Source organism: Corythoichthys intestinalis, chromosome 12, assembly GCF_030265065.1.
Source record: "Corythoichthys intestinalis isolate RoL2023-P3 chromosome 12, ASM3026506v1, whole genome shotgun sequence".
Classification (NCBI taxonomy): Eukaryota; Metazoa; Chordata; class Actinopteri; order Syngnathiformes; family Syngnathidae; genus Corythoichthys; species Corythoichthys intestinalis.
The window spans coordinates 24126835-24139802 of record NC_080406.1 but is presented as its reverse complement, the minus strand read 5'-3'; the positions used below and the strand labels follow the sequence as shown (position 1 = coordinate 24139802).

Sequence of the window (12968 nt, the reverse complement as noted above, 5' to 3'; positions counted from 1 at the left end):
AGACTGAAACAATGACATTTTGCAGCTCTCTTCGTCTCGTTTTCCTCGTTCTGAACAATTCCCCCTCAATGGGCTGAATAGTAAAACCGATGAGCCTAGTCTACCGCTGACGTCATCCACCTGTTGGGGACGCTAAAGCCCTATAATTGTAGGCGTGGCTAACCGGCAGATTAAAAGACTAATTTCTCGTCATCTGCGCTTTGCTAAATTGTTGTATATGGTCGAATCGTCTCAAAATATGATTCTAATTCACATAATAATGCCATTTAAGACTTTTTTTCTGGTGTCGTATGCTCTTTAATATCTAAACCCCTGGCAACAAAAGTGAGTACACCCCTTAGAAACTACGTACATCCCTAAATGTCCAAATTGAGTACTGCTTGTCATTTTGCCTCCAAAATGTCATGTGACTCGTTACAGGAGTGCTGTCAGCATTGCTGCAGAGATTGAAGAGGTGCAGGGTCACCCTGTTAGTGCTCAGACCATACACTGCACTCTACATCAAATTGGTGTGCGTGGCTGTCACCCCAGGAGGAAGCCTCTTCTGAAGACGGTACACAAGAAAGCCCGCCCATCTCATCAGACTATAGGACATGGTTCCAGCAATCCATGTGCTTTGTTGAAATGTCTTCAGCAAACTGTTTGCGAGCTTTCTTGTGTACCGTCTTCAGAAGAGGCCTCCTCCTGGGGTGACAGCCATGCACACCAATTTGATGTCGAGTGCGGCGTATGGTCTGAGCTCAATTTGAACATTTAGGGGTGTACATAGTTTCTATGGGGTTTATTCACTTTTGTTGCCAGGGGTTTAAATATTAATGGCTATATTTTGAGGAGAAAATAAATAAACTCAATTATATAAGCTGCACACAGACTACTTTTCATTGTGTCAAAGTGTCATTTTGTTAGTGTTGTCCCATAAAATGATATACTTAAATATCTGCAGAAATGCGAGGGGTGTACTCACTTTTGTGATACACTTAATACACACCTTGTTAAACTTGTGTAGAATAAACAGTGTTATTGTACCAACACTTACTGTATATACAGTACTGATAAATATGGCGGAAAACACAGACAATGCTGAAAAAGCAGTTTCTGCTCTTGCACCCCTCTTTAAAATAAACTGCTGTATTTTAAGCCAAAATAACTGTTGTGTTTGATAGAACAATACATCTATATGTTGCCAGAGCGGTTTCTTGGCGCATTAAGCCCCCAAACTATTTTTAATTTGTCCGTTTTACCCTGGAGACCCCCCGAGTACAGACACCGCGCAACCGCTTTCGTTTCAACCCAGCCATAAAAAGAATGATATTTATTATTCGAAATGTCTGTCATTTTTAGCTTAGAATCATTCATTGATGTGTAATATTTAGTTTATAAAATAAACGACTTTATAAAATTATTCACTCGCATATTTCAAACAAATTACGGTAAGTCACAAAGAAAAAAATAGTGTCTGTTAATAGGTCCGGATATCTACCTAATATCACTTAATTGTATTTTTTTTGTTACTGTCGCATTTTCCCTGATATTTTAGGTGATAAATAATCAGTCCAAACAAAGAAAAATTTGGGGGGGGGGGGTTAAAAAGAGTAAATATTTGAAACAGAAAATCTCGACCCCTCCTTGATGTCTGCGATTTTTGCATTGCGACCCTTGTTATATTACCGTGTTTCACCCATACAAACCCCAAAAAGTCCGGCTGTGGCCATTTACAGCTGTGTCTTGACACTCGGTGAGACATGCTACACTGAGTTTTTTGATCAAAACAAGGTAAGTACGCGAAATTATCTCGTTAAAATCATGGTGTCTTTAATTATGCTCTCTCATGCTCTCACTTCGAGTTGGGGTTTAATTTTTATTTCTTTTTTGCTTTTTTGTTTTGCTTGTACTAGGGTCCGTACTGAAGCTGCCACCGTACTGAGCTAACTGAGCGTAACACCAGAACTGACTGCTCACTTGCCAGTACGCCCTTTTGAAGGCACCAGGAGTGAGGCTGATTTCATGCAACTTATCATTTCAAGTTCAGTTTACTCAAAAATTTAACTATGGCCCACAAACTTGATCATCAAGTTATTTCAGCTCATTTAATCAAGTTTACAGTATTCACTTAAAAAAATGAGTTGGAAAATTCAATACGTTACTAAAGAATTTGCAGTAATATCTATTTAAAATCTTTAATCAACATGACTAATTATCTTTTGCTTTCACGAGTCGCCTCAGCAAACCAATTGTCTCCATTTAACCCCGTCCTCTGCATCCTCTGCTCTCATACTAACTACCTTCATGTCCTCTTTAAGTATGTTTTATTATTTCTACTGTATACTGTATGTCAGGGGTCAGCTCTAGACCCGCATGCGGCTCTTTGATCTCACTGATGTGGCTCATTTTGGAAAAATTAAAAAATAAGTTTTTTTTTTCTTCGTTTTCGGTGGTTAATGGGGGACAGAACCCGCCGCGATAAGTGAAAAACCGCGAAGTCGCGCCCCCCTCCCAAATTTTTCCCCCCGTGTGTGTTCAATTATTTATTCATTATTTAGCATTGGAAAGAGTTACATAAAAAACGTTTTTTTTTTCCATTTTTCCCCAAAACAATGTATGTATATATATATATACACATATATATACTGTATATATATATATATATAAGCTATAAAACATTGTATTTACATATATTTTAATAAATGGTTTTTAGGCACTTCAAATGTAATTATTATGGTAAGTTTTTACCATGTTACTGTCCCACTGAATTATTTTTAAACAGGTAGAAAAATGCTTGTCTTAATTAAATGCTTCATTGAGTGAGTCCATTCAAATCTGCTGAAGCTGCTCATTTACCCACAATGAGTTGCCACTAGTGATGCAACGATACATTTAAGTCACGGTTCGGTACGATTTTCAATACAAGGGATACGATTTTCGATTTGATTCAATACATTTAATGCTCCAAAACAAAAAAAATACAAGTGTTACTTTTTTTTTTTTTTTTTAAATAACAATGCCATCATATAAACATGCATCTCAGTGCATAATATTTGTGTGCTTAAATCTTAATGATCTGAAGAAATTTTGTATAAACGTGCCGAGAACAATCTTTACTCTTAGTAAAGTGAGGCGGGGCACTGTTGATTGCTACTGCTCTCTTAGCAGCTACGTTTACCACATGAGCAAAACATCCTATTTGTGGTCCAAGTCTATCTGTGTTTCATACTGAATTAACAATATTTGCCACATTATCTATAGTCACTGGTATGGATTGATTTGGCCTGCTTGAATTCCATTCAGTCATGGCAGTTTTTAATTTATAGATGAAGTATATGGACTATACGTCCCATAATCACTCTGGGCTCACGCAGCCAATGGCATGGGACTTGAGGGGGATCTAACCTAGCACATCCAGGTTGCTATTTGATGATATCTAGTGTGTGCGCGCGCGAGTGTTGTCGGGGCATTAAAAAAGTTAACAAACGCTACAAAAGTCACGTCTGCTCATTACTGAAGAACACCAGCATTTGACAATCGACTTTCATAAACAGGCCGAGTTTTAAGTACAGCGCTCTTAATTTGCCACTCATTGTTCATCATGTAACTGTGAGTTAACGCTCTGTGTCCCAGGGTTTAAGCTGTCTGGTGTCAAATTGAGGCCCTTCGTGGCAGCCAGGTCGGCAACATTATATTGGCGGGCATTGTTGTACATATCCGTAAAGACAGTCCTTGTTAAATATGTACGAGTGGGGACAGTGTATCACTAACCCAAAATGCTGCCACACAACGGATCTGTACGACAGTGAAACCGACAAGCTGCCACATTAAGCTTCTGTGTTTAATCACGAGCAATTGTCAACGTGTGCCACGGCTCCCGCACTTCAGGCAGTTTGTGGGAGGAGTAAAGGAGGGGCTGCTAGCGGGGAGGAGCTTTGTTGTAGCTTTATTCACAAGGCAAAGATGCGCCGGACATTACAGCGAGAGAGACCACAATATAAAACCGAGTATTGTTGCATCCTTAGTTGCCACAGCAACTGTTTAACAAGTTAAACGATGATTGACGCATGCAGCGTTTTGAATTTTCGGCTTCCAAGCATCTCTGGCAAGATCAAACCTGAACGTCTGTCAATCATCGTTAACTTTAATAAGCAAGTCCATCCCACTGCCTGACCAACAAAGAGCAGCAGGAGGGAGAGTGAGACTAGGGACAGCTAATCTGTGTTAATTTTTTTTTTTTTTTAACTGAAAAAATAAATCCACAATGGACTGAGGGCGCGAAGTTTGAGGCGTGAAGTAGCGAGGGAGCACTGTAATTTGTTGTGGCATTTAACAGATTTAACAAAGGAATTGGGGATCCCGTTGGCAAACAGTCTCCTGTAAGTCAGGTTTACATTCTTAGACCTTTACTAACAGAAAACTCATGTACACACCTCATGAATTCACCCACCATATACAGCAACGGTTTCACTCAGAAGTTTTACCCACAAGTCTTTGCGCCATTCAAACTAAGGCCTTCATCAGACTGGCAGCCAAAACCCAATTTTTGCAATCCCCATTGAAACTCTTTTTTTTGTACTCTGAACAGTCTCAAAGCACAGAAATCTGTATTTAGTGAGATGGATTGAAACCACATACAGGATGTAATTTCATTTCAGATACGGACAAGCTGCTTCTCAGTCTGAACAGCTCAGACTGTCCGTGACGTCACTATCCTGGATGATGCCTTCGTTGCCACAGCAAAATATCAGGTGTGCCAATAACGTGGCCCAGTCTGAATTGGCCCAAATCTGATTTGGACATTTGCCAAAAGTAGTGTGAACACCCAGCCCTAAAAATCCGATTTGAGGAGGAATCTGATTGGATTAGAACTAAATATGCCTGCAGTCAGAACGCACTCTAATGGCACAAAAAGAATGCTGGAGACAGAAAGTGCCTCTAGCGACGCTACAGGTAGAGGGTGTAGAGTGTCTCTATACCGTCGGTGCCATTAGCGTGAATGACGCAAAGACTTGTGGGTACAACCTCCGAGTGAAATAGTCACTGTACATAGTTGCTGAATCCTTGACATTTGTGAGTGCTATTATAATAAAGGTGTATAAAAAGTCATCTTGACCTTTTTCTGCTTACTAAATGGAAGCTTAATTTCTTCATTAAATCTTGCAAGAGCTACTACATATGTATTTATCATTTTACCCGTGAAATAACATTTTAAAACATGTTCCCGACCCCAGGCATAGGTGCCAACACCTTCATTTTAGATGTCAAAAAGTGTGCAGGGCTCTGACTGTTGCTTTTTCCCCATAGAGGCCGAGTGGAAATGGCTCTTTGAGTGTTAAAGGTTGCTGACTCCTGTTTTGTAAATGTTTAAAATGTTATAATTTAAAAAACAAATGCATGTTACAAACGCCTACTAAAACAAGAAAGTAAATAAATATCTTGGTTTGTATTAATTTCCATTAATGTATATGCGCACAAAATAACAGCTATACAGACTCAGTGTTGTTAATCTTACTTTTAAAAAGTAATAATTTACAGTTACAAATTACTTCTCCCAAAAAGTAATTGCGTTAGTAACTCAGTTACCTGAATGTAAGAGTAATTAGTTACTTGGCAAAGTAACTGGTGATAATTTTCATGTTTTTTTTCTCCCCAAAAAAAACAGGTCACACAATGTGAAGTTTAAAGGGTTTTTGGGACAACTGGCCCTTGCTCAATTCTTTACCCTAAACTTAACTAGACACAGGGGTATTGCGGATATTGCGATAACTAGATAGTAACCTTTGCTATGTGTGGAAGTCATTTAATGTTATGAATCAACCGTTAAAGTTGTTAAAATTGTTCCCGCTTCTTCTGTCTATTTTCGACATGTGTAAGTTTTAAAACTGTTTCATCATTTAAAGATAGATTTAAGTTAAGTTTTGCCGATTTAGGAGCATTTTAGATAAAAAGTTACTAAGGTTGGCTAGGAAGGTGCTCTACAACAGAGCCTTCCTGAGAAGTCTACTGCTTTAACCCTTATACCTGCAAATACCTGCAACATGTAGCAATTATCAGAGAATCCCAAAATTTGAAAAATAAGGTCCTAATGAAACCTTTTTTTTCAAATTTGTAAACAGAAAAGTCAAAATAAATATGTGTAATAAGCGCTATGATATCTATAACCCTTACTAAATTCTGTTTTTTTTTTCCTCATGGAACCTGCAGATGCATGTGTTGACTTGAATCCATCATTTTTTTCTTAAAAAAGAAATGTCAAAATTCAGAATTAGTCTCAAAAATCATGAAATTTTAAGTGTATCAAATGTGATGCATTTGGCAATATAGGTTAAGATGGTGGCTGTTTACTAACGCATCTAGTTCTTTATTATACATGTTGCTAATGCTGCCGTGTCTTTCATTTGCATCTAGTTCTATATATATGTCATATCTACCGAAGCATCATGTGGGCATAGTTTGTAGGCTATCGGCTACAGTCAGGTATTATTGGAGCCACCTAACTTAGTAGCATCGCGTTTGCAATGGCGTCACACTCCCTTGCCTCCTCCCCACTCCTGCTCTGCTCTCTCGTCTCCGTGAGTCCGTCTTTTTCAGACTTTTATCGCGTCAGTCAACCAACATCGCAACGCATAGTAACGCACGCTTTTCCCGCCTTTAACGGTAACGGCGTTGCCAAGATGAGAAAGTAATTACATTACTCACTACTGAAGAAAAAAACGCCGTAAGTAAAGCCGTTATATTCTAACGCCGTTATTAACAACACTGTACTGTATACAGTAATGTTGTACACATCATGTGAGACTATAAGGGGTGGGGCCGAGTGAGTGATGTCAGTTGTAGCCTACAGCAGCTACTTCCCAGTGTACTGCTTTTGAATTTGCGTGTTTGACTTTTCCGTCCATTTAAACGAACTTGCAACTCAAACTTAAGCTTGCAAAAACAAATTATGGCCAAGTGACAGCTTGTAATTTGTAATTTGCAAATTTGGCTAATCATAAATCAAGGTAGCACTGTGTTCAAGCCCTCTTCTTACCTGGAGAGGCTCATGATGAGGGCGCAGGTCAGCTCAGCCGCGCTGATTGTGTTGCCACTCGGCGTGCTGTGCCACAAATTCGACATCCGATTAGCTCGTAGTCCCGGAAAAATTGACTTGGCAGCAAAGTCCGACAAATCACTTGCACTCACTTCATGACAATGACGCCCATCTTGGTGGCAGCATCCACATCCACGTTGTCCACGCCGGTTCCGGCTCTCCCGATGATTTTGAGGTTGCCGGCGGCGTTTATGATGTCAGCTGTCACCTTGGTAGCAGATCTCACCACAAGGCCATCGTAGTCCTGAGGAGGTGAGAGAGCAAATAAATTTCGTGGCGTTTTCATCACGCATGAAAGGATCATCAACCAAGCAAACACACTTCTATATACAAACACCACAAACTGGTAGAGACCACTTAAACGGCCCACTTTTTAGAGTGAAGTGCTTTTATGGCAGCTTGTGCTGCCACAGATGAACTGTCATTTATGCGATTACTCCAGTGATTTAAAAGTGCTACAAGTAGTTCTTAAAATTAACAGAAAGTTTTGCAAATCCTTCAGAATCGCGCAAGTGAATAATCTGAGATTTTGTATTCTTTCATTAAAGCAGAAGGATTGTTTTATGGTTTCTAAAAATAAAACATATGCTTTTACTTCGGAAAAACGCATCAATATTATGGCCAATTTTTCTGACGTATTAGAGACATAATCAGTAAATATATTGGTTTCTACATTTTCTGCACTGTCAATTTGAAGCAATGTCCCATTTTTTATAAAAAGATTTTGTTAATTCAAGTAGTGCTGCAACGATTAATCGATTAACTTGAGTATTCGATAAGGAAATAAGATTTGAATTCAATTTTTCTGCTTCGGGTATTCGTTTAATTAAAGTGGCGTTGTAATGGTTTGTTTTGAAAGTATTTGCATTTAGTTTTATTGATTTGGGTGGATAGACTGCCCTCTAGTCTGCCTCGTTTTACATGGCTGAATCCAACTGCTCCCTGTTAAGACCGACATAAGCTAAGTTTTTGTTTGGGCTAATGATTTTTTAATGCATTTGTAATTTGGTTTGTAGATAATATATATATGTGTCTGAATCATTTGTTAAGGGCATTGTAAAAAAAAAAAACTTAGCATTTTATAGCATTTAAGCTAGCGGACTTTTGCTATGTAAGTTACCCAATTGTTCTTTTGTGGCACGTAGATCCGCATTCAAAATTTTTTTTTTTTTCATACCGTTTGAGGCTCAGCTCAGGTATTTTAATTTTTTATGTTCCTTATCCGATTACTCGATTATTCGAACTAACTAGTTCATCGATTAATCGACTACTAAAATAATCGATAGCTGCAGCCCTAAATTCAAGTTCATCAAATAATTTCAAAGAAAATCAATATCAGGTTAAAATTAGACAATTTTACATTTAAATACATATTTGAGAAGTAAAACTACTGTACTGTATATCAAACCTATATAGGGCACTTATTTAAATACAATGGGAAAAAAAACAGATTTTATTAATTTAGAACTTAATCTATTTTTTAGAAATGTACATAAAAACAAAACTATTTCAAAATACAATGATTAATAAATATACAACAACAAAAATATGATTGAAACTGGTGTCCACATACTGTACGTTGACATCAAGTTTTGGGTCATGTAGGCCACTATTATGTATACCAAATTTTAAAGGGAACCTAGGACTTAAGACTTGTAGGCTCTAATAAGCGACAATTGTTCTCTTTTACTAAAATATGTTATTAGAAATACATAAAATATTGCCATTGATTTAAAAATCTAATATTTAGTACATGTTTTGACCTACGGAAGGCGCTATGCTTTATGCACGCAATGGACACTCGGGGTGATGACATAGATTGTCACCATCACTCACATATTACCAGGCTACTGCAATTCCTTCTACGCGGCAAGGAGTCCAACACGTGCAGTTAAAAGCAGCGAGTATTTACTATTTGTGTATTTATTGAGTCTTTTATTACCTTTTCATTGGCTCATAATACATTTTGCATGCGTTTCCCTCTCATACTTTTAAGCTTTGAGTTTTCTTGTGGTGACTTTAAAGCAGATTGTTGATTTGTTGACCACATTAGACACGTAGCATATTTAAACCACTCTTATTTGATATTACTACGTTGACGTATTTTCTTAAGGCCCTTAACCCTAACCAATTACTATGTTCTGTCTGTATGCATCTAAACAAAACAAGCTGAAACCGCACGGAAGTATTTTGGGTGTCAAACTCGCCTCTTGTAGGAAGTTTCGCCAGTGTAGCACATTTTAGCAGAACACAGTCCCCCCCCCCCCGACTCTCGTCTTGTCCCGTCTTTCCTGTTCATTTTGCTTTTGCTGCTCGTTTCGTGAAATATCGACACTGCTGTCATGCTCATTCCTACTAGTTAAACTCATTTTACAAATTGTATAAAAACAAAAACATCAAGAGGTGTTTCAACTTTCAACATCAAATTATTTTAACTCATAATAATAACATTTATCTTTTATGAACTACAAGTCTTTCTATCTGTGGATCCCTTTACTATCGTCTCATAAATGACCTAAAATGTAATTTTCTCATATCTGGATGCCAAATCTTCATGCAAGTTTCTATTTTTTTTTTTTTTTTGTGATTACCAAAAAGTCACTTGTCCTATTAAGGGTAATGTTGGTCATTTTCGTCGTATTCGGTTTGGCAAATATCTTTTTAGTGCTACTTGGTGTAAAAGATAAAAGTTTGACAACTGCTGTTCTCAGTGAAAGAAATGGCCAAAAGAAAGTACGGTACATTTCAGTATAATATTTTAAAAATTTGACTCGAGTTTAACCCACACCACATTTATGTATTCTGGGTCTTTTTTTCTTTCTTTTTTTTTTCTTTTTTTTTTTTTTTTTAAAATGAGTGCCATTTGGATGTAACAGAGTGGACAAACACTAACAGAGGGGACAATTTTGCGAAAGTTAGCCCTGAACCCAGCTTTGCTAGCATAATAGCATGACTTTAGATACTTGATGGGAAATCTATAATTTTACAAATAAACCTTCTGAAATGATTCAATTCAATTAATTTCTTTGATAAATAGCTTTAACGGAGTAAACACATTATGATCAACCACACTGATCGTACTTCATAAAACTGAAAAATAAGATTTTTTAAATTTAATATCATTAAAAAAAATAAATGCCTACCACAGTTGAGTTTCCCACCACTGGTGAGATGTTATTGCTGAATAGTGATATAATTATTTAATGGGCATTTATTTAAAGGGACACCAACACAACTTAACCAAGTGGACAATGGAGACAAACAGAAGACCTTTTTTTTTAAAAAAAATTATTTGATAATATATTTTAATTTAAACACAACACAATTAAAGACATTATCCAGGACAATAAAATTATGACAATTATTATTATTTTTTTTTTTTTCTACTTACATTAGTTATTTTTTTAGACTGAATTTCAATTTTGACACACTTCTGCAAAATTCCATAACCATCTTTTAATAGAAGTAAATTGAAGTTAAAAATTGGAATTTAGGAGCCTGTACCCTAGAATTTATAATAGACGGCAATTGATAATACTTTTTTTTTTTTTTTTAATTTAAAGTTGAATGCAAGGGCGTGGGTCTTGTCAGCATAACCTGCATGTACACTTTTTGCTGGAGATAGGAAATTTATAAAACCAAGCAGATTATTGAACGAGGGTCAGAGCTACATTTTTCACGAATATGAACCTAATTAATTGACAGGCTGAATGATCAATGCAAAATAAATCTGTATTGATTGATACTGTACAAACTTTAACGTGGTACAGGTGATACAACGTTCCATTCAAACTTTTGTTTTCAAAACTACTAAAGAAACATTTTGAAGTGCCTTGTGGTGGTTGGTTGTGGTGTTTCCCCCACCTACACAACATTGACGTCAATTAACATGACTTGCCGTGGCTGCTGCTGGCCCCAAAATTTTTCTAATATGTGTGATATCTGTGTGAGTGTGCGTGTGTGGCCATGTTGCAGGGGGTTGTCAAGTCAGCCAATCAAACGTGCTTTTTTGTGGGGGGGGGGGGGGGGCACATTTAGTGAAACTGAAAAGTGATAAATGATGTAAGTCTGAACATAATGAAAATAATTCACTTAATAATGCTAGGGTTTATTCTAGCCTTGTTACACATGGGAAGACAATCTAAATTACCTATAGAACCGAACGCATTATAAAATGCAAATAAGGTTGCTTAAAAGTTGGTGGGGACAATTCGAGCATCCTGAAAAGTTGGTACTGGTCGGTCCCTACCGTCCCTATGCAAACCTACGCCCTTCGTTGAATGAGTATTTGTCCAACTATGGAGGAAATACAGCTTTACACTCTGGACACAAATGGTACCCTTTATAAAAAAAAAAAATAAAAAAAAATAAAAAAAGACCCGTCTACTTCCACACACATTTTGAATACTTTTGTCATGTCGTATTTTGAGAGAACAAATTTTGAATAGAAATAAATCAACTGTAGCATTCGATTACATAAGAGTTCCACTCTCAGGCAACTGTGAATGAAATATTTTTATGTGAGTGTGAGTCACGTGCTCACTTTATCCCAGACTACTAGAAAGTGATGGGCTGCATTGCATCATCTTGTCAGTCTAAGGCGGTGCTTACATACTCACGCAAATCATGTTTAAATCAGAGTTTTCTCCAACTAAAATACATTATTTGTTGGGAGGGGGGCGCATTTGGGAGGTTGCAAATCGCTGAAATCAACTTGCATTCGTTTTCAATGCACGCATTCAGGAGGGGGGAGCAGTGGTTACGCAATGCAGGCATCCACGCGACTCGTACCTTGAGCTCGGCGATCAATTCCTCCTTGTTCATGTTGTGCCTCTCCGTTACTCGGATGCCATTTTCTTCCAGGATGCTCCTGCAGCGAGGGTCAACGCTTTCGCTGATCAAAACGTTCTTGATGGAGATGGGGGCCATCTTGGGGGCTCGCGTGTGTGTTCCGTACGAAGAAAGCTCCCGTTCGGGCAAGGCTGCAGATGAATGGGGCAACCGGTGTCGGTGGAAAGAGTGCTGCCTGCGAGGAAGCTTCGGCGACGAGTGATGATGGCCACGGGAAGTTGCTGGTGCTCGCTGCTTTTGAATGGTCGTGCCGCTGGAGAAGACGCCCCCCTCTGAGGTTGCAAACCCGCCTCCTGTCGTGCATTTCGCGCCCAGCTGAAACGTGACTGGCTGGCTGGTTTCGGCATGTTAAGTCAGCAGAAAACGAGTTGCACAGCAGTTATTTTGCTACATTTCTTTTATTCAGTATGAGGTATTCTTTTTGTTCAAATTGTACACACACGATTGTATTAGGACATTTAACCATTTTTAGAGCAATGACTATATTTGGGCTTGTATAAAAACTTTACGAAAATAGACTTAAATTTTTTTTTAACCTGTTTAGTTCAGCTGCTTGACACAGAGAATGGAAATCTGAGTGTCCGGTTAGTCTAATGTATCATATGCAGTGTTGTTAATTAGGGTTGTTCCGATCATGTTTTTTTGCTCCCGATCCGATCGTTTTAGTTTGAGTATCTGCCGATCCCGGTGTTCCCCGATCCGATTGCTTTTTTTTTTTTGCTCCCGATTCAATTCCAATCATTCCCGATAATTTTTCCCGATCATATACATTTTGGCAATGCATTAAGAAAAAAAATGAATAAAACTCGGACGAATATATACATTCAACATACAGTACATAAGTACAATATTTGTTTATTATGACAATAAATCCTCAAGATGGCATTTACATTATTAACATTCTTTCTGTGAGAGGGATCCACCGATAGAAAGACTTGTGACTTTGTATATTGTGACTAAATATTGCCATCTAGTGTATTTGTTGAGCTTTCAGTAAATGATACTGCAGCCATTCAACCAAAATGCATGATGGGAAGTGGAA

The 12968-nt window shown here is 37.8% G+C and overlaps 1 protein-coding gene across 1 annotated transcript in view; it reads right to left on the bottom strand.

Annotated features, from left to right (window-relative positions):
- phgdh (phosphoglycerate dehydrogenase) overlaps positions 1 to 12185 on the bottom strand; it is a 28431-nt gene extending 16246 nt beyond the window's left edge. The window contains exons 1-3 of the mRNA XM_057851483.1: positions 11867 to 12185; positions 7168 to 7319; positions 7016 to 7081 (exon numbers count right to left, since the gene is read on the bottom strand). Of these exons, the coding sequence (XP_057707466.1) occupies positions 7016 to 7081; positions 7168 to 7319; positions 11867 to 12004 (356 nt within the window). The 5' untranslated portion in view covers positions 12005 to 12185. The remainder of the gene's footprint in view (positions 1 to 7015; positions 7082 to 7167; positions 7320 to 11866) is intronic.
- Positions 12186 to 12968: the final 783 nt, after the last annotated feature.